This window comes from Callorhinus ursinus, unplaced genomic scaffold (genome assembly GCF_003265705.2).
Source record: "Callorhinus ursinus isolate GAN/ISIS: 27379988/994484 unplaced genomic scaffold, GSC_fseal_2.0 scaffold13, whole genome shotgun sequence".
Taxonomy (NCBI): domain Eukaryota; kingdom Metazoa; phylum Chordata; class Mammalia; order Carnivora; family Otariidae; genus Callorhinus; species Callorhinus ursinus.
The window spans coordinates 48,984,457-49,007,375 of NW_027397075.1; the positions used below are offsets into that span (position 1 = coordinate 48,984,457).

General features: G+C 44.4%; 1 protein-coding gene across 4 annotated transcripts in view; it reads right to left on the reverse strand.

Moving 5' to 3' along the window:
• HHAT (hedgehog acyltransferase) overlaps positions 1-22,919 on the reverse strand; it is a 330,834-nt gene that overhangs the window by 255,291 nt on the left and 52,624 nt on the right. For 3 of the 4 annotated variants that reach the window (XM_025877896.2, XM_073900235.1, XM_073900234.1), the window contains exons 6-7: positions 10,223-10,417; positions 7,017-7,232 (exon numbers count right to left, since the gene is read on the reverse strand). In XM_025877896.2, coding sequence (XP_025733681.1) covers positions 7,017-7,232; positions 10,223-10,417 — 411 coding nt within the window. The remainder of the gene's footprint in view (positions 1-7,016; positions 7,233-10,222; positions 10,418-22,919) is intronic. The other variant, XM_025877897.2, reaches the window with a different exon arrangement.

Sequence of the window (22,919 nt, forward strand, 5' to 3'; positions counted from 1 at the left end):
GCTGGCAGAAGAAATGGACTTGATTTAGCTTTTGACGGTCTGGGCTCCAGACACTACCCAAAGAGGAAAGGCCCATTCCTAGGGCCTCTCGGGCTTCCCCGGCCTTGAATGTCAAAGGCACAGGGGGTCCTGCTGCAGCCAGAAGCAATAGGCACTACCCTCAGAGAGGAAGGGAGATCTGCATACCAGGGGAGTTATTTTTGTTCCATTTTGACCATACATTCTACCACTTTCCCAAACTGTCCTCTCAGCGCAAGACACCAGCTTCACAAATTCTGGCTGGCTCAGCGGCATCATGATAACCTGCACAAAGGGCTGTGCTCCCTTTTGCCATCGGCGTGGGTAGCTACACCAAGGAAAGCTCGTTGGCTTAATATTTTTTCTTGTAAATTGATCAAACTAACAGGAATTTCCTTTCTCCATTCACTTTCCACAGTTGGCCTTAGGAAGATATTTTGCCCAGCCACAGCAACCTGCCTTGTTAGAAGCAACAGTCACTGCGGGGAGGGATCCACCAGGTCACGTGGGAAGGGTTTTCCCAGAAGGAAGACTGGGCATATCAGGGCTTTGCAGATCCACAGAGATCACAGCCAACTGCAATCGCAGCTGAACTACTTGACCCAATGCACATCCCTTTCCAGGCATAAACTGAGGGTGGTTTTCATTTGAATGCATTCCTTAAGTGTGCATGCTCTGCGAGAGCATACAGAATCTACAGCAGTGGATCTGTAGGCCAATGGATGGGTAAAGCCTCAAAACAGAGATGCCCACCTGCCCAATCATTCACGTCTGTTACTGAATTGAGAAGAAAAGGAAATAACCCAAATGTCCAGCAGTGGGAGGTTGGTCAAATGCATGAGTGCACCTCAATATTATGCAGCCATGAAAACTACTTTTTTCAATGTGTATAACTAATGAAAGACTGGAAAGATACACACCAAAATGGCAACAGTGATTGTATTCTTTTTGGTAAGATTTTTAGATTGCTTTTGACCATTGGTTATTTTTTTTTATTTTATTTATTTATTTGAGAGAGAGAGAGCACATGAGAGGGGGGAGAGTCAAAGGGAGAAGCAGACTCCCCGCTGAGCAGGGAGCCCGATGCGGGACTCGATCCCGGGACTCCAGGATCATGACCTGAGCCAAAGGCAGTTGCTTAACCAACTGAGCCACCCAGGCGCCCCGACCATTGGTTATTTTTATAATAAGGGGAAAGTAATGGAACTTCACAATATTGTGAAGAGTTGGGTCCCCTCTGTTAATGAGGCAAGGTCTTCCACTTCTTCACCCTTCTAAAAAATATCTAGCTTCAGGATCTCACCTGGGCAGCCTGGCATCCTCTACGGGTAAATACTCTGCTCGCTCTCCTACAATGGACCCATCTTTATTTCTCCTCCACTTCCCACCTCAGTGGTTGACTTTCTTACCTATATACTGAGGTCCCCTTTGTTCCTTCTTTTCCAGCTCTCTAAAGCAAATTCACTTTGACCTCACTGCCATCAGCATATGAGGGAACAATTATGAACATAGTGTCCATTGGTCTGTGGAGACCGGAGGAGTTCACACCAAGGCCATCGGCTAAGCTGAGACATGAAGAGGCACCCAAACCATTCCAGACCACAGGTGGGCCTTTCTTGGTGCCACACCCTTGGAGGGAAGCAAGTCCCCACCTAAATGTGATAATGGCCTCAAAAGCAGTGTGGACAGAACACAATCTTCATACAGCAGAATGTCTCCAGTTTCTAAATAAGCAACTCTGCACGTGGCCTGTAAGCCCCTGAGCGTAAGCCCACCCCAAGCTCCGGTCTCCTGAAGACCAGACCTGTACCTGAGGCCGCAGAGCATCCCTGGGGATGCAGCCCCAGCCCTGGGAGCAGAGAAGCAGCTGGATGGGAGGGGAGCCCCACCAGGCAATCAGGAAACACGTCTACCCAATCACCTCTTCGCTCCGGGCAATTGCCGTTCAAGTTCAGTTCAGAGGCCTGCCTTAGCTTCCCCAAACAATGTGCAGTCTAAAATGACACAAATATCTGTAAATAAGGAGAAACATGAGGTACATTTTGTGGCTGATTGGCTCCCCAATAATGGCTTATCTACTCTCCCCAGGACAAAACTTCTCTACCCGGGTTAATAAGGTATAATTATGTGTCACCACTGGACCAGAAGGGCTGGACTTTTCTCTGCAATGCCCTCTTTTTGATGCTGGATGCCACCTCATTCAGAGTAACATAATTGTCTTCCTTAATCATACAAGTGAATACAGGAGAAGAAAAATAATCCAGGTTTTTTTTTTTATTCTATTTGCTTGTACTTAAAAAAATGGTTATTCATCTTTCTTAAGAGTCATATGATTACAGTCCATTTATACCTTCAATCTAGTTGACTCCCTTTTATTTAAAAAATTCAGCATTTGTCCCTTGTCAACCCAGCAGGAATAAAAGATATGCCATACACAGCTCACCTAATGAGCAGGGCTGTTCTCTTGTCTGCATGCAAGCATTTCATTTGAGATATCTCAAACCTCGGGGAGTGCCAACCTTCAGACCACTGGAAACTACCATCAATGGGAATTTTTAGTTAAGACTCCACTAAAAAATACACATTAACTCATCTGCAAAGTGCATTTTAAAACACACTATATTTCAAAACCTCATTTCATGCAAATTGCATAAAAAGGAATATCGAAACCTTTCAAAGATAGTCTGACGATTAAAGACGACAGTTCTCAAAGATGAAAGGTTCTTTCCCTTCACACGCTAACAATACGGATGTTTAAGAGCACCAAACAAAAGCCTTCCCTGGAACCAGGGTTCGACTGTGCTGACTCTGCTCCCACCTCTACACTGGGTCAAGAGCACTGTAGCCAGGAGTCTTATCCTTTGTGATAGAGGAGCATCTCTGCAACTCATGGTCACAGACCCTACCTACTCCCAACAAAGCCTTCTGTAATGAGCCCCCCTCCTCCTCCCCAGGCATCCAGACCACGGCCAGTGGGAATCCCCCCAGCTCTGCCACAACAGCAAGTGGCACCCACAGCTGCTGCAGCTGCTGCAGGACTGGGACCTGCTCCAGCCAGCTTGAGCCTCCAGACCCAGAGGTCCGCGAGGCCACACTGCATCCTCTAACTCCAATTGGGCAGCCAGCCCCACATGTGTATTCCTTCCACCCTGATGTGCATTCTATCAGACTCTCTTTGCCTCTGTGTTACCATCTGTAAAGTGGTGGTAACAAGAGTATCTCTCTTCTCCAGTGACTGTGAGGATGAAGGAGTTAGCACATGCCAAGTCTGGCTCGGAGCAGGCGCTCGGTTGGTGTTATGTATTACAGTCTGTATTATTCCAGGTGGTCTCTAGAGCCAGAGCCCACCCCAAACCCGAAGTGGCACATCTGGAACACTGCCTGCCCAGCTCTTACCCACCCTAGCCACTCCAGGGCTGGGCCCACCCTGGCACCTGCAGCAACCACCTGTGTCTCTCTCCTGAAGAGACAGAATCAACACACTGGTCCCTTCTGAGGCCAAGAATGGCCACTGCCCAGGATCCCCTGCTGCTGTGCCCACCTACATGATGGGACAGCCCGGGCCTTGGTTCTGGCCTAAACCTATGTTAGTTCCCAACCTCGGGAGCTTCCTGGGGTAAAATCTGAAACTGGTCCCTCTACGTGGAGGGCAGGGAGAGATCGAAGAGGAAGAGCACTCCAGATTGGTAGGTGGCAGGTGTGATGAGCAGAGGAACTTACATACAAGGCTGGTCTTGAGTGGCTTCAAGATCTCCACCCCCGCCTACCAAATCTTGTAAGTTTATGTAGAGGCCTTAACCGGGTCCAGAGATCACATATTCAGTCCAGAGGGTCTCAACGACACCTTACTCTCTCAAGGCTGTGCCCTTGAAATAGCTCCTGGTGGGGAATGGCAGGCAGAATGTACATTCTAAGGACAGGGGAAGGCGTGAGGAGCCTCCGATTGCCTGGGCTCAGCTTGTGGGGCAACCAGCAGTCACAGCCTCTCCATGACCTCCTCCAACAACTTCCCCCGGAATTGCCACCTGCTTCCGGCAAACAACAACAGTAATGTTAACGCTTCACAGCATTTACATGTGAAGCCATGTTCCCTATACGAAATCAATTAATTCTTACAACAGTCCTAAGAGGGAGGTACTATTATCCTTCCCATTTCACTGATAAGGGAACAGGAGTCACAAATAAGGTAAGTAATTCACCAAATGCTCTCAAGCCGGAGCTAAGCAGGAATTCAAACCCTGTGACAATGACAATAGAGTTGGGCTCCAGGGTCTTTGCTCTTAGCCACCATGCAAGCTGTTTGAGCACTGGCTCATCCACTGGGGGTAGGAGCATAGCCCTCAGTAAGGAAAAGCCCCCTGGTCCTACCACACTCTGCCTCACCGTCCTCTCCCACACCAGACCCCACTGCACAATTCAACCTGCTCAGAGTAAGATGTGGTGGCCCCAGGCTCCAAGCTAAGTGAATAAATAAGCCTCATGTGTAAGTGTCTCTGCTGATTAAACCTGCCCCCCAGCCACCCCATCCTCTGGCATCACCCTTTGCTCAGTATCTGAGTTCCACAGACCATGGGAAAAAAATAAACGGGGCACATGTTCCTGAAACTCCAAATGCCATCTGAGATGGCCTTCAAGTTAAGGCACTGTGGCCTTTTAACAGGCAAATTTTTACCTGCTCATGATCAGTGTGCAAATTTAACATGCCTTACTTCACAGAGGACACCTCTTCTGGCTTCCCTCATCTTGTGTATGCAATTTACATACTAAAAAAAAAATTGGGTGAAAGATACATTCTCCCCAAGGTGCGCCTAATATCGGCATTTTATCAACAAGAGTCTGCCCTTCTGGTTGGTTTCTTCAGTGGGGCTCTGCTGCCCCCTGGTGGCAGAGCCTCATTCTTTGGCTCTCATTGACCGGACAACCTAAGAACCATGAATTTCAGTATTACCATTTCATGTTACATTTATTCATTCACTCACACACTCATTCAGAGCAAACATTGCTTATAAGTTCTCCCAGCTGGCTTTCTTCCCCCTTCTAGCAACCTCTTCCTTCGTGGCCTCCCTGAAGGAATTCTTTCACTCCTGGCTTAGCTTCCTAGCTAACTTTAAGACCCATTTTTCTCAAAGGGGGTCAGCGCCCCATAAGACTTTCTGTAACTGCAGAAACCTCATGGCTGCCTTTATTTGCACAGCAGCTTACTAAACATTTTGCCTTTTCTAGACTGACTTTCCTATGAATCTTCCCAGACCACAGAAAAAGGTTCCAATTTGCCTTCTGCATTCTCTGCTTTTAGCAAGTGCTCCCATTTTGAAAAGAGTGAAAAAGAGAGGGGTAAGACAGAGATGCAACCAGAGTCTCCATACCTGAGTCCCTATAGGAAGAAACCTGGTCATCCCCAGCCTCCAGCCCCCAAATCTGCCAAAGAACTCAGGACAGTAGTTCTCAACCTCTAGCAGGCAGCAGAATCACCTGGAAGGCCTATTAAATCACATTGCTGGGCCCCACCCCAAAGTGTCTGAATCAGATCTGAGGTGGGGCCCAAGAATTTTCATTTCTAACAAGTTCCCAGATGATCCTTCTGTTGCTGGTCCAAAGACCACACTTTGAGAACCGCTGAGTTAGAAATCAGCTGCCATCACTAACCACCTGTCTTCTACACAATAATCTTAAAACATAATTTCCAAACATGAACTTCAGATTACTTCAGGACAGAAGAATGATCCTATGTAACCTAAACTGAGGTATGAGAAACCATATGCTAAACACATATCTGCCTAGAATATCAATTTCACTTGAAGATTTATGGAGGAAAAGTTAAATAATTTAACTGGCAATTTGAAAACCGCACATTGCTATAATGTGTATAATGAAATACACAAGTGTATGTGTATACACATTAACATAATATATGGATAAATATACAATATAAACAATTATAAAATATAATGAAATACACTTTTGAGAACAATGAATAACTGCGTGGGCTTTTGAAGACAGAATATGGGATTTCTAAGAACACTGCTAGTTTTCCAGGGGGCACCTTCCATATTGCCCTTTGAAAATACGCAACACTGCTCTTGGCCCTGAACTTTGAACTCATTCCAGGAGTGTGTATGTACATGTGTGTGCATGTGTGTACATGTGTGTGCTGTGCACAGGCGTGTGCTGTGTTCTATGTGTGCATAGGTTGTGCTGTATGTGCACAGGTGTTGTTCTTCCCCACCTCCACCGAGACTGTTTTATTTTGGTGGTAGGTGGTAGAACTGTCCCTCGAGAAACACAGGTTTTAGGTATTATCGATGACTAAACCTTGATTGACTTCCTAAACTTGTTCCATGAGGCTGGCTGTGGAATGAGAGCAAAAATTCTAAGTAGGAGGGGAAGGAAGGGAGGTGGGAATGACAAAGGCAGCTTGACAGAAGCTTCAGACAAGGCTGAAGGGAAGCCAGGTCCAGGGCAGAAACAGGCACGTGGACCCCAAAACACACCACTACCATCCAACTCTCTCCAACTCTGCTCTGCTGTCTCATCTAGGTCACCCTGAACAACTCCCAGGCAATGACAGAGTTATTTCATAAGCAGTTTGTGACAATAAAAGACAACATGGTGTTTGCCAACCAACAGCTTTACTTTTCCAAGTAATACCATCACAATCCAATTTTTTCTTTCCCTGGGACTTCTTGGCAGTGGATACCCATCCCTAAGTTCCTTGCTGTGCCCAGTTACTCATCCCGGTTGCCAGAGCCCACCGAAGAGTCGTGGGGGGCAGGGGCAGTTCCTTGAGCCAACAGGCACAAGAGACAGGTCGACCTTTATTTCAAATACTTATTCCCCCTAAGTATTTCATTTCTTATGTAGGAAGTTACAACAATCACATGTTTTCAATCTGTGGGAACCCCTGAATGCAAAGCCTCAGGAGTCTCCTGGATGGCCACGGCCAGTAAGGACAAAGGTTTAATCTCCAGAATACCAGGCCAGTCCCCAGTGGGCTCTACCTTTGCGATGAACTCCGGGAAGCTGAGGATGGGCCCATTGTGGAAGACGGGGTAATAGAAGACATAGGCCACCAGCCAGGGAAAGGAGTAGAAGCTGCTCCCGGTGGGCATCTCCTGCCAGCAGAACTCCAGGCTGAAGCTGGTGTAGTAGAGGCAGCGCACGGTCAGCGTGAACTTCAGCAAGTAGTACTCGTTTTCTGTCTGGTACCAGCCTCTCTGCAAAGTCCCAAAAACAGAAGAGCCTTGAGTGTCAAGGAGGACACCATCCAGGCCCCTGGGAAGGAGACCGCTTCCGCGGGTAGAGTGGTTGTCCCATAAAGGGAACTGAGAACCAAGGGGCAACAGGTAAATCTCCCTGGTGATCAAACAAGTGGTTAATGTGCAGTGGGCGGTGGAGTGTCTCTACCACCACCCACCCACGAAGCATGAGGCCTGATGCACTATAATGAAAGTTCTCCTGGAGATGCATCTCTCAGATTCATCCAGACATGGATGTGCACTTTTTGGTGTGCACTTAAAAATATGGCTTCCAGGAATACACCAGTGGGTACTCTGATAGTTCCCCCAACAATTTGGAAGGCAAAAGAGAGGCTTGTAAATGTCACACAGGACTCCTGACTTCAAGGTAGTGTTCCTTTTGCTCTTCTGTTAAATTCATTTGGATCCACTGTAGTTGAGGACTATTTGCCAAAGAAGCTTTAGAAACACAGTCAAGCAAAATAGTCCCTGCCCTCGATGTATCTGAATTCTGTATAGGAGATAAGTATGGAATATATAATTACAATGCAACATGAAAAAAGAAATAACACACATGTACTAAAAATCTTAACAGTACAAGGGGGAGTAAAATTATGGGTCATTCTATAATCTTTATTTTTCTATATTGTCCATAATACATATGGGGTATTGCTTTTTTAAGGAGAAGAACAATTTATGGGAAATCAAGATAGAAAATTGGGACAAAGGAAGGAACAGTGAATGTGATGCATGAGGGTACTTTTAGGGCTTTCCACAGAAAAACTGAGCACTGAAGACTTTCTGTTTTTTGTTTTTTGGTTTTTTTTTTAAGAGTTTCTATTCCATGCCCAGGATTTCAGCAGCCACCAAGAAAGGCCGAGAGAAATACTTGTGCAAAAGCATGAAAACCAAAAGCAACTAATTTCTGGTCATCTGTTCCCACTGGGCAGCATTTTTCAAATCTCTAGTCTGCATAATAAATGGAATCCTTATTCACCACCAACATCCATAACTGATACTAACTATCCCCAAACAAATGATAATTACCACTGGAGTTTGTTTTGTACATTTGCCAGGTCCCCAAAAAGTTAGGTATGAATTCCTTTTTATTTGTATTGCAGATCTATTTTTAAGCACATGTATTTAAATGATCACCTAGTTAATCACTGTGGGAAGTGTCTTTTGTCAAGATGGAGCTGTTACTCTGGAAAACAGTATGGAGGTTCCTCAAAAAGTTGAAAATAGAGCTACCATACGATCCAGCAATTGCACTACTGGGTATTTACCACAAAGATACAAATGTAGGGATCCGAAGGGGTACATGCACCCCAAAGTTTATAGCAGCAATGTCCACAATAGCTAAACCATGGAAAGAGCCAAGATGTCCATCGACAGATGAATGGATAAAGAAGAGGTGGTATATATACACAATGGAATATTATGCAACCATCAAAAGGAATGAGATCTTGCCATTTGCAATGACGTGGATGGAACTGGAGGGTGTTATGCTGAGTGAAATAAGTCAATCAGAGAAAGACATGTATCATATGACCTCACTGATATGAGGAATTCTTAATCTCAGGAAACAAACTGAGGGTTGCTGGAGTGGTGGGGGGTGGGAGGGATGGGGTGGCTGGGTGATAGACATTGGGGAGGGTATGTGCTATGGTGAGCGCTGTGAATTGTGCAAGACTGTTGAATCACAGATCTGTACCTCTGAAACAGATAATGCAATATATGTTAAGAAAAAAAAAGAAGAAGAAGATAGCAGGAGGGGAAGAATGAAGGGGGGTAAATCAGAGGGGGAGACGAACCATGAGAGACGATGGACTCTGAAAAACAAACTGAGGGTTCTAGAGGGGAGGGGGGTAGGGGGATGGGTTAGCCTGGTGATGGGTATTAAAGAGGGCACGTTCTTCATGGAGCACTGGGTGTTATGAACAAACAATGAATCACGGAACACTACATCAAAAACTAATGATGTAATGTATGGTGATTAACATAACAATAATAAAAAAAATTTAAAGAAAAGAAAAAAAAAGATGGAGCTGTTACCCTACTTTCTTAAGTCTGGATTTTAACACATGTGCTTAGTGTTAGCCCCAATCTGTTGGTGAGAGTGAAGAAAAATTAAGATAGTATAACAGAAAAAATAATCGAATTTTCAAAAGGCTACAATTTTTACAAAATCACTTAACAGATATCATCTTATAAGAGCCTCAGAACAACTCCGTGAGGAAGTCAGAGCACCTATTACTTTCATTTTCGAAATGATGAAATTGAGACTCGGGTTAAATGACTGCCTCCAGTCTCAAGAGTAGGAAAGACAGTTACTAGAAAAGCAGGGGAACCAGGTCATCCACTGACTCATCTTTCCCTTCATGTTCTTTTCCACAACCTTGCCAAGTGCTGTCATTTGAACCAACGAATGAGTGAATGAACAAGAGAACAAAAATAAAGATACCACAGGAATTTCAGTTCCACAATGACTAAAGAAAGAATATCAAAACTTCCTAAGATTTTCTGGGCAAGGAAAACACCTGCCTTATCTGTCTCAGGGGCTATCATGGGCATTGGATGAGATAAGGAATGTGAAATTTTCCTATAAATTGTAGAGCACTCTACAGATGACTTTTTATTAAATGTACAGAAGACTATTGCTTTCTTTTCCCATTGTTCCTTGCCCTCTGTTTCTCCAACATCTGGCACCACCCATGCCTACCAAACTGGGAGAAGAGGTACAAGGTCAACCCTGGGCAACCTTAGAGAGCTAAGACATAGTCAGATCCAAGACAAGACTGCAGAATGCATCACACCAGGATTCACATGTATCAACCGCACATGGCCACTAGGGGGACCCCTACCACGGTTCAATTGACTCTTAGCTGAAACATAAGAAAGACATCTACCCAATGGAAGCACTGCCAAAGACAGCTTCTCCTTCCCAAGGGTTAAACGGCGACACTTACCTTAACTTCCTCCACATCTTGCAGCCTCAGTGTGGAGAGCAGGAGGAGAGAACAGAGCCATGTGAGGACCAGCGACTGGAACTGCGCTACACAGAAGGAGATGAGGGTGTGGAGAAAAATAATGGCCGTGCCGTGGGCCCCCAGCACACACCAGGAGGCCCATATTCCATAAGCCCCCAGGATCCAGGGTCTGTGCTGCAGACAGGGAGGGATCCAGGGAGAGAGAGAAAGATGGAGGGGGCAGGGAGGAAAAGAGAAAAGAGTGAGCTCATGGGTATTTGCTTAAGGTTCTACATATAAGAGCAGAATGCTTAGTGATCCATTAACCAAACCATTCTAACCACCCTGGGGATTTAGTGCAACACAGACAAACGGGATTCAGAGGGACCTTCCCCATTAACCCCAGAACTCCATCAGATCCACCCAGAAGCAAGGAGTCACTTTCCTGCCTTCAGCCAAAGCCACCCAGACCACGGGATCCCCCCAACAAGATATTTAGCTGACTTTTCAGCAGACCCTATGGAAGCCAGAGAACAGTTGGGAAAAACTACTAATCTGGAACAATGGCCCCTACATACACTATCCTGCAGAAGTGAAGGTAAAAGAAAGTATTGGTGCACATTTCTCAGGAGTCTCCTTGAGACAACTGGGCCATTCAAACCACGAGGGGCTTTCTAAAGTCCAAACCAGAGATTTAAATGAAAATATCTCGGTATGTTACCAGCATACTGTTTACAAACAGTCAAACCAATGTCACAGAAAAAGCATATTTTACCTGCTTTATACAATATTGAGGCCTTTGCATAATCAATCCAATGGACACGTTCATTCCCATTTTAGGAGAATCAGAATATTATTCAAATTATCAAGTTTTGTAATTACTGGCATTGAGCAACTAAATAAATAAACATACCTTTGCTTTTACGATATATTCTTGGTCATATCTGGATGGTAAATCTTTACTTAAAAACCACAATAATGTTTTAACATTGTTTGAGAGGCAACATATTATAGTGGTTTAATTACTCAAGCTTTGAAGTCCAACTGCCTAAAATAAATGCTGGTGTCCCCATTAACTAGCTGTGTGGCCCCAGGCAAGTGACTTAACTACTCTGTGCCTCAGTTTTTTCATACGTAAAATTAGGATAACAGTATCTATTTCATGCACTTGCTATGAGGATTGTTAATGCACAGTAAATGCTTACAACAGTATCTGCATACATAGTAAGGACACTACAAATACTCATTATTATTCCTATAGGGGAATATGATGAGTCTTTTTGGTGTGCACTTAAAAATGTGGTTTCCAGGAATATACCAAGTTGAAAAGTGGGGAATGCTTGAATTTAGGTCTTCTTGTGAAAACAAGAACAAATCTTTAAGGCAAAGACAGATGTGGACCATGAACTGTAAATCCCATTTTTAGATGCTAACTCTTCCAAAATATTGTCAAAGTACAATCCTTTCCCAAACCTACACTCCAGCCCAAGAGAGGGCATTTTAAATGAGTGACTAGGTCAGCCAGTTTTAAGTTCCAAGAAAATCAGAGAGATCTGCAGTTCAGTTTTACTATTTTTCCATCCTACTGCCCACAGAAAACAGTCCCATAAATTTGCTTCAAACTTTCCCCCAAACACTCACCTCTGGCCAGAGTCCAATTATAAGAAACAAGGTTGCCAAAGACCATTTTAAGAGCTGGTTTTAACAAATGAAAAAAAAAAAAAAAAGGTTTTTCCAACACGATCTACAGGATTTACCACCAGGGATCCTTTTCCATGGGCTACACACATACACGCAGCCACATTTTTATTAAGCATGATTTGATCTATGTGGAAGAAGCTTGTTCGGCTTTCATTTGGGAACTTAACCACAGACTAAGGGGCTTCAATTTGGAAAAAGCTGAACGAGATTCTCTGATGAATTTAACTGTGCTCACCAAAGCTACCGTCCAGGCACACAACTCTGCCCCAAATTCTCATTCCCCACCGTCTTCCTCCTGCCCAACAGGACAGAGAGACAAACATGTAGTACTACCGTTCCAAGACGGCACAGAAAAGGCTCTAATGTCACCTTCACGTTCTCCAGTATCCCACATATCACACACTCCTTCTCCCCAGCGGGGAGAGGCAGCTCTACCACACACTTCCATGGCAGACAGGTGATGTAAAGGAAAAGATATAAAATAGGCAAAAATCATCATCTATTTAAAAAAATTGTTATAGGGGCGCCTGGGTGGCTCAGTCGTTAAGCGTCTGCCTTCAGCTCAGGTCATGATCCCAGGGTCCTGGGATCGAGCCCCGCATCGGGCTCCCTACTCTGCGGGGAGCCTGCTTCTTCCTCTCCCACTCCCCCTGCTGTGTTCCTTCTCTCTGTGTGTCTCTGTCGAATAAATAAAATCTTAAAAAAAAAAAACTGTTATATAAATTAGAACCCCACTAAACTCCTGACAGCAAGATCAGCCAACCGTGCCTTGTCCTCTGGTATCAGAGAAGGATAGTCCCCACTATCGATACAGCCCTTAGGACACAGCTCCTGCAGCCCCTATCCGTCCACACGCGTCTGGAACTGGCAGAATCAGCTGGAAATTGAAGAGCAACACTGCCCACCAGCAAGTAACATCATGGATGGTCCGCTTCTCTGGGGGGGGGGGGGGCGTTTCCCGAGTAGGATCAGGGATGGTCCGCTTCTCTGGGGCGGGGGGGGGGGGCTTTTCCCAAGTGTTTCAAAGACCATTTTCATATGCAAAGGCCTAACACAGCCCTGTTCCACCTATTTCTACTCTAAAAGTGCTTATATATTTTTCAAACTTCTGTCTACCTCTTAAGTGAAAATACTTAAGAATCAGGTATTAAGCCTCTGACATCAAATATGCCAGGAACTATTTAACTTTTCAAAAATAAAATGTGTTATAGGGCACCTGGGTGGCTCAGTCGGTTGAGCATCCGACTCTTGGTTTCGGCTCAGGTCGTGCTCTCACAGTTGTGGGATCGAGCCCTGCATCAGGCTCTGTGCTCGGCGTGGAATCTGCTTCAGATTCTCTCTCTCTCTCCCTCCCACTCACTCCCTCTCTAAAATAAGTACATAAAATCTTTTAAAAAGTAAATAAAATAAAATGTGTTATGTTTTATTCCAAAACAGTACCTCTGATTCCTCACTAGAAGGACAAGACTCTCCTCACCCCTTGAGTTCTCAGGGCAATCTGGGCAGATAAACAGTTTTGATCACACACATAATCCATGTCAAGCTCAAGTTTTAAAAATTCGTTTAAGTGATGATTAGGACTGGGAATTATTGGTCACTTGAAAAGAAGGCACAAAGAATCATGTTGATCAAGTGCACAAATAAAACATGAGCTCAATTTAATGCTAGGCTGTGCTGTTTCTAATTTAGAAATTCAAATTCTAATTTGATAAGTGTTTTGGAGATTTTTGAGATAGTTATAGATGCACACGCAGTTATAAGAAATAACATACAGGGATCCCCATGCACACTTTATACAGTTTCTTCCAATGGTAATATTTTACAAAACCACAGTATATCACAACCAGGATATTGGCATTGCTACAATCTAGCACACTTATCCACCTTTCTCCAGTTTTGCTTATACTCCTTTTTGTGTCTGTGTGTGTGTTTGTGTCCGTGTGTGTGTATTTGTGTCCATGTGTGTCTGTGTGTGCATTCACGCGTGTGTTTAGTTCTATACAACTGTATCACATGTACAGGCTCAGGATGCACCACAGTAAAGACCATGAACAGCTCCAACGCCATAAGGATCTCTTGGGCTGCCCTTTTATAACTACCTCCTTCCTACCCCCTTTACCCCACAACCTTCACCTCTGGAAACCACGAATATCTTCCCCATTTCCAAAATTTTATTTCAAAAATTATATGTAACCTTTGGAATTGGCTTTTTTCACTCAGCATAATTCCCTGGAGATTCACCCAAGTTGCTGACGGTATTAACATTTTGCTCCTTTTTCTTACTGCGCAGGATGCCATCATCTGGATGTCCCAAGGCTTGTTTCACATTCAGCTGTTGACGGACACATGGGTTTCCAATTTTTTGTTACTATGAACAAAACCGACCCAAACATATGTGTACAGTTTTTTGTGTAAAAATAAGTTTTTATTTCTCCAGGGTAAATGTCCAAAAGTGCATTTGCTGGGTTGCAGGGTAGTTCCACATTTAGTTCTAGAAAAATCTGCCAAACAGCATTCCCACAAGCAAGGTATGAGTGATCCAGTTTATCCCCATCCTTGACAGCATTTGGTGCTGTCACTGTTTTATCTGAGCCAGTCCAATAGGTGTGTGTAGAGTTAGTACCTCTTTGATACCCTTTAAACGAGCTTTGTGAGTGCACCAAGTGTCAGGGCCACCTGGGTGGTCCAGTTGGTTGAGTGTCCAACTCTTGGTTTTGGCTCAGTCAGGATCTCAGGGTTGTGAGATCGAGCCCCACACTGGGCTCTGTGTTCAGTGCAGAGTCTGCTTCTCCCTCTCCCTCTCCCCTTGCCCCTCTCCACACTCCTGTACTGTCTCTAAAATAAATAAATCTTAAAAAATAACAAAATAGAGGGTATCAAAGTGTGAGCAACCCAAAGCTTGAGAACAAGACAAGCTGGGTGAACTTAGCTGAGACACAGGACTGTCCTGACCCCCTTCACTCGCCCTTCTCCAGGCTCTTCAGTTTCTAATAGAAGGTGAAAAGGCAGATAGAGAAACAAAACTTTTAAAAGTCTTAACAAGGGGCGCCTGGGTGGCTCAGTCGTTAAGCATTTGCCTTCGGCTCAGGTCATGATCCCAGAGTCCTGGGATCCAGACCCGCATCAAGCTCCCTGCTTCTCCCTCTCCCACTCCCCCTGCTTGTGTTCCCTCTCTGGCTGTGTCTCTCTCTGTCAAATAAATAAATAAAATCTCTTTAAAAAATAAATAAATAGAAGTCTTACGAACAGTAAGAAAGAAACTATCTTTGTGGCAGCTGAGATCAAGCCAAAGTGAGAGTGCAGCAGCCTTCTGGATGGGCCACAGCGCATCCTGCCGCAGCCTGAACGAGGACGGCCACCTGCCCTCCGCTCCCACAGCTCCCCCAGTGTGTACACTGAGCGGACCCTCTGCTCAACAGCCCCCCTGCGCAGGCCAATATCCCATCTTGTTCAAACTACAGTAACATAAGCCCAGAACCTAACATGGCACCGAGCACACAGCGAGCGTCTCACAAACACCGGATAAATGAAGGAATGTTGGAGTAGTTGGGGGATGGATATGCTTCCCCCAGTCTTGGGACTTAAGCCGGTAGTTAGGACTAACAGGTGACAAGAAGTTAGTACCAACATCTGGGGGTTTTTTAACTAACAGGAAAAGCTGTTTTTTCGACTAACAGGAAAAGCTGTTTTCCAAGGTCACCCCTTTATGAACAAAGGCTGCTTTGCCGGCGCAGATGGAAGGGAGTCCTTTCCCGACTCGCCGCCTACTGCCTGCTTCCACTCACAGGGGTCTCTTCCAACTCGGCTCGCGTTGGGGGACACCTCGAGGAGCTTACAGCTGACGGGGCACAGACACCGCGCTAGGAAGGCAGACGTGTGCAGTGGGACCTGCTGCCTCTCCCCCAGGAGGGTTCAGGGAGACTAACCAACTGAGCCGGCGGGTTTCCGAGGCTGAAATCAGCACCGCTGAAGAAAAACTAGGGCCTCGCCCTCCTTTTCTTCAAATCTCCTTCATCGGGATGGAGGACCCCGCCCCCAGAAGAGCTGGCTGGCAATGCCCCTCTTGCCATCCTTCTCTCCCGCGCCAGCTTGCTCTGCACTGTGGGCACCGAGCGCTACGAGGGTTATGGCCCCCTCACCAGCTTATCTCCGGAGGGAAGGCCGAAAGCGCAAAGCCTCGGCGAGGGCTCCTGTTGGCAACATTACCAGACTTCGCTGTCTATGAATTCTTTTTGTACAGCTGCCCAGAAACCACTCCGTGGGGGCATTGTTTGAGAAATAAATAAAAAGAATCGATCAATAATCCTTATGCATGGCATAATTTATTATATACTATATAGTCAACTGCAGCTGCCACTGGAAAAAAAAAATATATATGTATATGTATATCTCCCCAAAGAGAAAAACCCAAAACCATCCCAGAGTCCAAACAACCACATTCTAGCCTGCTTTTCCTGGGAGCAAAGACCAGCGGGCCTACACAAAGCAGATTTCATCCCTCCTTAGCTAAGCACGGAGGGAGGCAGACGAGTCTGGTTAGCACACGAGATTCCCATTAGGTGTGTGGTTTCAGTTATGCTGGCAGGGAACACTGTTCACCAAAGGCTTCCAGAGGTTAGTTTACTCATTTCAGCCAGCGCCATGGGACCGCACTTTTCAGTCCTGTGGCTGCTGAGCTCAGCTGGTCAGGGCCCAATGTTAATGAGGTGGGTTCTGCCAGTCAGAGGTACACTGAAAACTCTGCTCTGTGGTTAGCAACAGGGCCACCATCAGCCCCCACACCAGGCCAGCCTTCTCAAAAGGTTCACACAGGGATATTTTTAGTTCCGAGGGCAGAGAACACAATGTCTCAGGTGGTGGCAAGGCCACAGGGGTGTTCGAGAAAGGAGGCAACTGTCTGACCCACCCAACGCACAATCCAATCATAACAAACCCACAGCCAAGCTCTGAGCCGTTACTCAGCCTCCCCTCCCAACCTCTGATGCAGTCTCACCAAAACCCAGAGAGAGAGCCCTACCCAGAGAAAAGATGTTTAACCCTGGCCAAGGAGCTCAGTGGAAAGTTGTATTACTTATCATGGTGGGAAGAGAAGAGCAATGCAATCACACTTTTGAACATAAAACCTACCTCTCTCTGGGAGGAGGTGGGACCCATGAAGGAAGAGACAAGATTAGATAGTAGATGGAGAATACTTCAGGGCATAAGGACTGGAACAGCAAGAACAGCTCAGATGTTAACATGCTTTCCCAGCTAGTGCTGTCTGTCCACAGCCCCTGACACCCCCCCCACCCCCCACCCCGAGAATGGGGAAATAAAAGACAGCTGCAGCCCAAATCTTCCACCTTGAGTAAGTCCCAAAAACATCCACCATCTGGAACACTTAGTCCAGGTGGTGAAAGCACAAAGCTAATGGGGCCAACGTTGTGGTTCATACCTAAATATCGGGGCCAAGCCAACGCAGACAAAGAAAGCCCTGTGTCCCTGCCACAAGCAGAACCCTTCCCACCAACTGTTGCACAAATCAGCCTGTGGTTGAGATGAGGGGACGGGAGAGACACACACACAGATGACTCGGTGCAAACTCTATGAAGAACACCTCCCCCTGACTGTGCATAGGATGTGCTCTGCGGATATAAAGGCCACGGGTCCCCCTGTCCCCCCAGGCCTGGTAAGGAGATGCAGGAAGCTGGAAGCAGCAAACACTTCCATTCCTTCAAACCATAGTAGCTCAAAGGCACCTCCTCGGAAGCTTTCCCTGACACCCCGAGGCAGATGTGGCCCCCCCCTCCTCCCAGGCACCCAACCCACCACGGCAGCAGGTCCAGAATCAAGATCAATATTTGGCGTCCTCTGTGTGCTCACCCAACTTCCCGAGGGGCTGTGTCTCTCAATCCCCCCCCACACCCCTGCCACAACTCAACACAAGCTTGAGAGAGGGTCAGAGAAAGACAGGCATGGGAGGAGTGTAGGTACGACTGAACAGACAGCCTCCGCCCTCAGGGGTTTCAGAACCTCCAGACAGTTGCCTCCTTTCCTGAGCACGGTAGAGGTAACCATTCCCAGAAGCACACACAGACCAGTCAGGGCACACAGCAAGTACCAGCAGACCACAGCAACACTTGGCTTTCATCCTATACAAGCATAACCCCGAAAAACATCAGACCCTCACCACTACCCTGAGAAGCGGGCAGTACCTTCCCTACGGCACAGAGGAGGACCAGGCTCGAAGATATTAACTAACTTGCTTATGAGACCACGTAGCTTGAAAGTGGCAAAGCTGGGATTCACCCAAGTAGTCTTACGAACTCAGAATACTGCCTAAAAAGAGTCTTAACTCAAAGTAACAAGCAAATTAAATGGAGGAACATCTAGATCCTAAACTAGGTATATTTCTGATGCTGGTACATGCAAAATAGCAGCTGAAAATGGAGGAAGTTTGGAAAGGAGGTGGAGCATCTGGAAAGTTAATCTACATCTTGCATTCTCTAAGGGGCCAGATCGCTTGGGGTTTGGGGGCTGGTTCTTGGAGTCAAGAAAACCCCACTCTATGCACAAAGCACAGGCATGCATATAGTACATAAACAGTATATCTGTGGTATTAAAATTTCATAGTAAAGGAAGTCACAATTGGGAAAAATTACATTAAAAAGGCTTAGGCTGGTAGGGGTGCGCCTGAGTGGCTCAGCTGGTTAAGCATCTGCCTTCAGCTCATGTCAGGATCCTGGAGTCTCAGGATTGAGTCCCGCCCACATCAGGCTCTCTGCTCAGCGGGGAGTCTGATTCTCCCTCTGACCCTCACCCCTCTTGTGCGCTGATGTGCTCTAATAAAAATCTTTAATAAATAAATAAATAAATAAATAAATAGGCTCAGGGAGGGAGAAGGGGGGCAAATAAGAACAAAAGCTAGAGAGAAACTGATCTACAGGAAGCAAATGAGAACTAGCAAGAACAGAGTGAGAGGCAAAGGAGACCGATCAGATGTGGCCTAGTCAGTCCCAACGCATGTGCAAGAGTCCTAAGGAAGGCAGAAGATGAACAACTCTCTGTGCCCAGGGCACCCTCAGCTTTCCTTCTGCCCTACTTCATTCTTCCACACGTGCAGTTACAAGTATATCAAAAATCAAACACAGAGAAAGGAACATTTATAAAGTGTGTAAGGTATAAAGAACAGCAGAACAGCACCCCCATGCCTGCCACCAGCTTCAGAAAGACAAGGCTCTGTCAGTGCTTTAGAGGGTGCTGGCCATATGTCTATTAGACCTCAATTAAAATAAACTGTCAAATGAAAAAAAGGGGTGGGTCTGCATCTCCCCCAATTCTTCTATCTACTTCCTATCCCAACCAGATATAACTACTATCCAGAATTTTAATAGTTATCTCGTCTTTGTAAGCATACATGTGAATGTATCATTTAGTTTTGCACAATTCTGAGCTTTATATGGGATATCTGATGGAATCCTCTGCAACTTGCCTTATTAGCTCAATGCTGTGATCCAAAAATTCATCCATGTTGACAATTATAGCTACGATTCATTCTTTTCTATGGAATAAATTCACTACAATTCATCCTTTTCCCCATAATGGATACTTGCATTGCTTCTGGTTCTTCATTATTATAAACATCACCGCAATGAATGTCCTGACTCATCCCCTGATTGGCGAACAAGAGTTTCTCCAGGGAATATGTCAGAATTAGCGCTGCAGCAATGTCCACAATAGCCAAACTGTGGAAAGAGCCAAGATGTCCATCGACAGATGAATGGATAAAGAAGATGTGGTGTATATATATATATACAATGGAATATTATGTAGCCATCAAAAGGAATGAAATCTTGCATTTGCAACAACGTGGATGGAACCGGAGGGTATTATGCTGAGTGTAATAAGTCAATCAGAGAAAGACATGTATCATATGACCTCACTGATATGAGGAATTCTTAATCTCAGGAAACAAACAGGGGGGCGGGGGAGGGGTGGGGGGTGGGAGGGATGGGGTGACTGGGTGATAGACACTGGGGAGGGTATGTACTATGGGGAGCGCTGTGAATTGTGTAAGACTGTTACATCACAGACCTGTACCCCTGAAACAAATAATACAGTATATGTTAAAAAAAAAAAAAAGAAGAAGAAGATAGCAGGAGGGGAAGAATGAAGGGGAGGAAATCGGAGGGGGAGACAAACCATGAGAGACTGTGGACTCTGAGAAACAAACTGAGGTTTCTAGAGGGGAGGGGGGTGGGGGGATGGGTTAGCCTGGTGATGGGTATTAAAGGGGCACATTCTGCATGGAGCACTGGGTGTTATGCACAAACAATGAATCATGGAACACTACATCAAAAACTAATGATGTAATGTATGGTGATTAACATAACATAATAATAATAAAAAAAGATCACATTGACGTGTTGATATAATTAACCATATTAGTAGATGGTTAATTAACTAATATGGTTAATTATATTAATATGTTGATGTAATCTTTACATGTTAAGCCACTTTGCATTCCTGGAATAAATCCCATTTGGTCATAATTAAAAAAACAATACATGTTGCAAATATTTTCTCCTAAAAAAAAAAAAAAAGAATTAGCGCTGCAGCTACGGGCTATGCACCTCTTTGTATTACAAAGAAAAATATATATTCACAAGCTCTCCGTGTGAGTTCAGGTAGCCATTACTTGATACAATCAGGAGTTTGTCTTTGCTCCACTGGAAAGTATGAAATGATAGAGTTTGAAGATGCATTTGTTTGATTACTAATAAAGTTGAACATGTGTTCTAAGTTTACTGGTCATTTATGTTTCCTATCCTGCAAATTCCTTTGCACATCTTGAGCCATTTTTTATTGGGTGATTTGTCTTTTTCTTAGGAAATTTCTTTATGTATTCTAAATACTAATCCTCTGTCAGCTTGTAAATGACCTATTAGTGACTTGTTTTTTCACTTTCTTCATTGTCTCTTTGGATACATCCAAAGATGTACACAATTATACACTGATGATTACACATGATTATACACTGACAAGTTATTTTAATGTAGTTAAACATCAATTTTTTCCTTCACAATTTGTACTTTTTGTGTCTTAAGAACTCTTTCTCAACCCTAACATTAACAGATACACTACCTCACACTTTCTAAAAATGATATACTTTCTCACTGTAAGTCCTTAATCTACCTTGAAAATCATAAGTGTGGGGATGCCCGGGTGGCTCAGTTGGTTAAGCGACTGCCTTCAGCTCAGGTCATGATCCTAGAGTCCCTGGATCGAGTCCCGCAAAGGGCTCCCTGCTCAGAAGGAAGTCTGCCTCCCCTTCTGACCCTCCCCCCTCTCATGTGCTCTCTCTCTCTCAAATAAATAAAATCTTTAAAAAAAAAAAGGATAAGTGTGCATTTATTTTTAACATAGCTAAACAACTATGTCACCTCTGGTTATTGAACACTTCATCTTTTCCACACAGATCCAAAATGCTAATTCTGTCACAAAACAAGTTTCCATCTATACACAGGTGTTTTCTAAACTCCATTCTGTTCCACTGGTCTACTTGTCTACCCTGGCGCCAATACAACAATGTCCTAATTATCGTATCTTTATAAGTCATAATAACTGGTAGGGCATATCCTCTGATTTTGGTATCAATTTTATACTATTTTCATAAAAGGTAGGCTCCCTCTTTTTCTCTTTTCTGAAAAAGTGGGAAAGATTTAAGCCATTTGTGTCTTGGATTTTTGGCAGAATTGGTATATTATTAGTGTTTTCTTTACAAATAGATTTTTGACTAGTGATTCAATTTCTTTTCATGGTGATAGCACAATGTGGTCTCTTTCTTCATGAGTCAGTTTCAGTAAGTTGTATTTTCTAGAAATGTGTCTGCTTTGCTAAAGTCTTCAAGATTTTTGGTGTAAAGCTAGCAAAATATCCTCTTACTATATTTTTTCATCAACTTTTCCATACCTAATACTGCTTATTTGTGCACTTTCTTTTTCCTTGACCAATATTGCCACTGATTATTTTATTAATTTCTGCTCTTATTTTTGTTGTTTCCTTCCTTTCCTTCTATTCTGTCCTAACTTAAGTTGTATGCTTAGTTCATTATTTTTCAGCCTTCCTGCTTTTTTAATATAAGATTATGATTTCCAATTAAGTACCATTCTAGCCACACCTACAAATTTTGATATGTCACATCTTTTTCATTCATTTCTAACTATTTTCTAATTTCTAGTACGATCTCTTTTTTGACCTACAAGTTATTTAAAAATATGTTCTCTTTAATTTCTAAATGAATTAGAGTTTTCAGGTCATCTTGTGTTATTGGTTTCCAAACTTAACTGCACTGGGATTAAAGAGGGTAACCTATATAAAACACATACTTTGAAATTTTGTTGAAAATACTTTGAAATTTGTTGAAATTTATGATCCATATATGATTAACTTTTTAAGATTTTATTTATTTGAGACAGAGAGAGAGAGAGAGAGAACACGAGCAGGGAGAGAGGGGCAGAGGGAGAGGAAGAGCAAGAAGCAGAGTCCCCACTGAGCAGGGAACCCAAAGTGGGGCTCAATCCCAGGACCCAGGGATCATGAGCTGAGCTGAAGGCAGATGCTTAAATGACTGAGCCACCCAGGCAACCCCATATGTGGTTAATTTTTATAAATATTCTGTATTCTTTAAGAGTATGAATTCTCTAGTTGTTATGTGTAACAATTTACATATATTTCTTATATCAAGCTTATTATTTTTTCCTTGTTTTTTCTACATGATCTATCAATTAGCCATCAGTTATGTTAAAATCTCTCCCTATAGGGGTACCTGGGTAGCTCAGTCAGTTGGGCGACTGCCTTCAGCTCAGGTCATGATCCTGGAGTCCCGGGACTGAGACCCACATCGGGCTCCCTGCTCAGCGGGGGGTCTGCTTCTCCCTCTGCCCTTCACCCCACTCGTGCTCTCTGGCACTCGCTCTCTCAAATAAATAAATAAAACCTTAAAAGAAAAATCTCT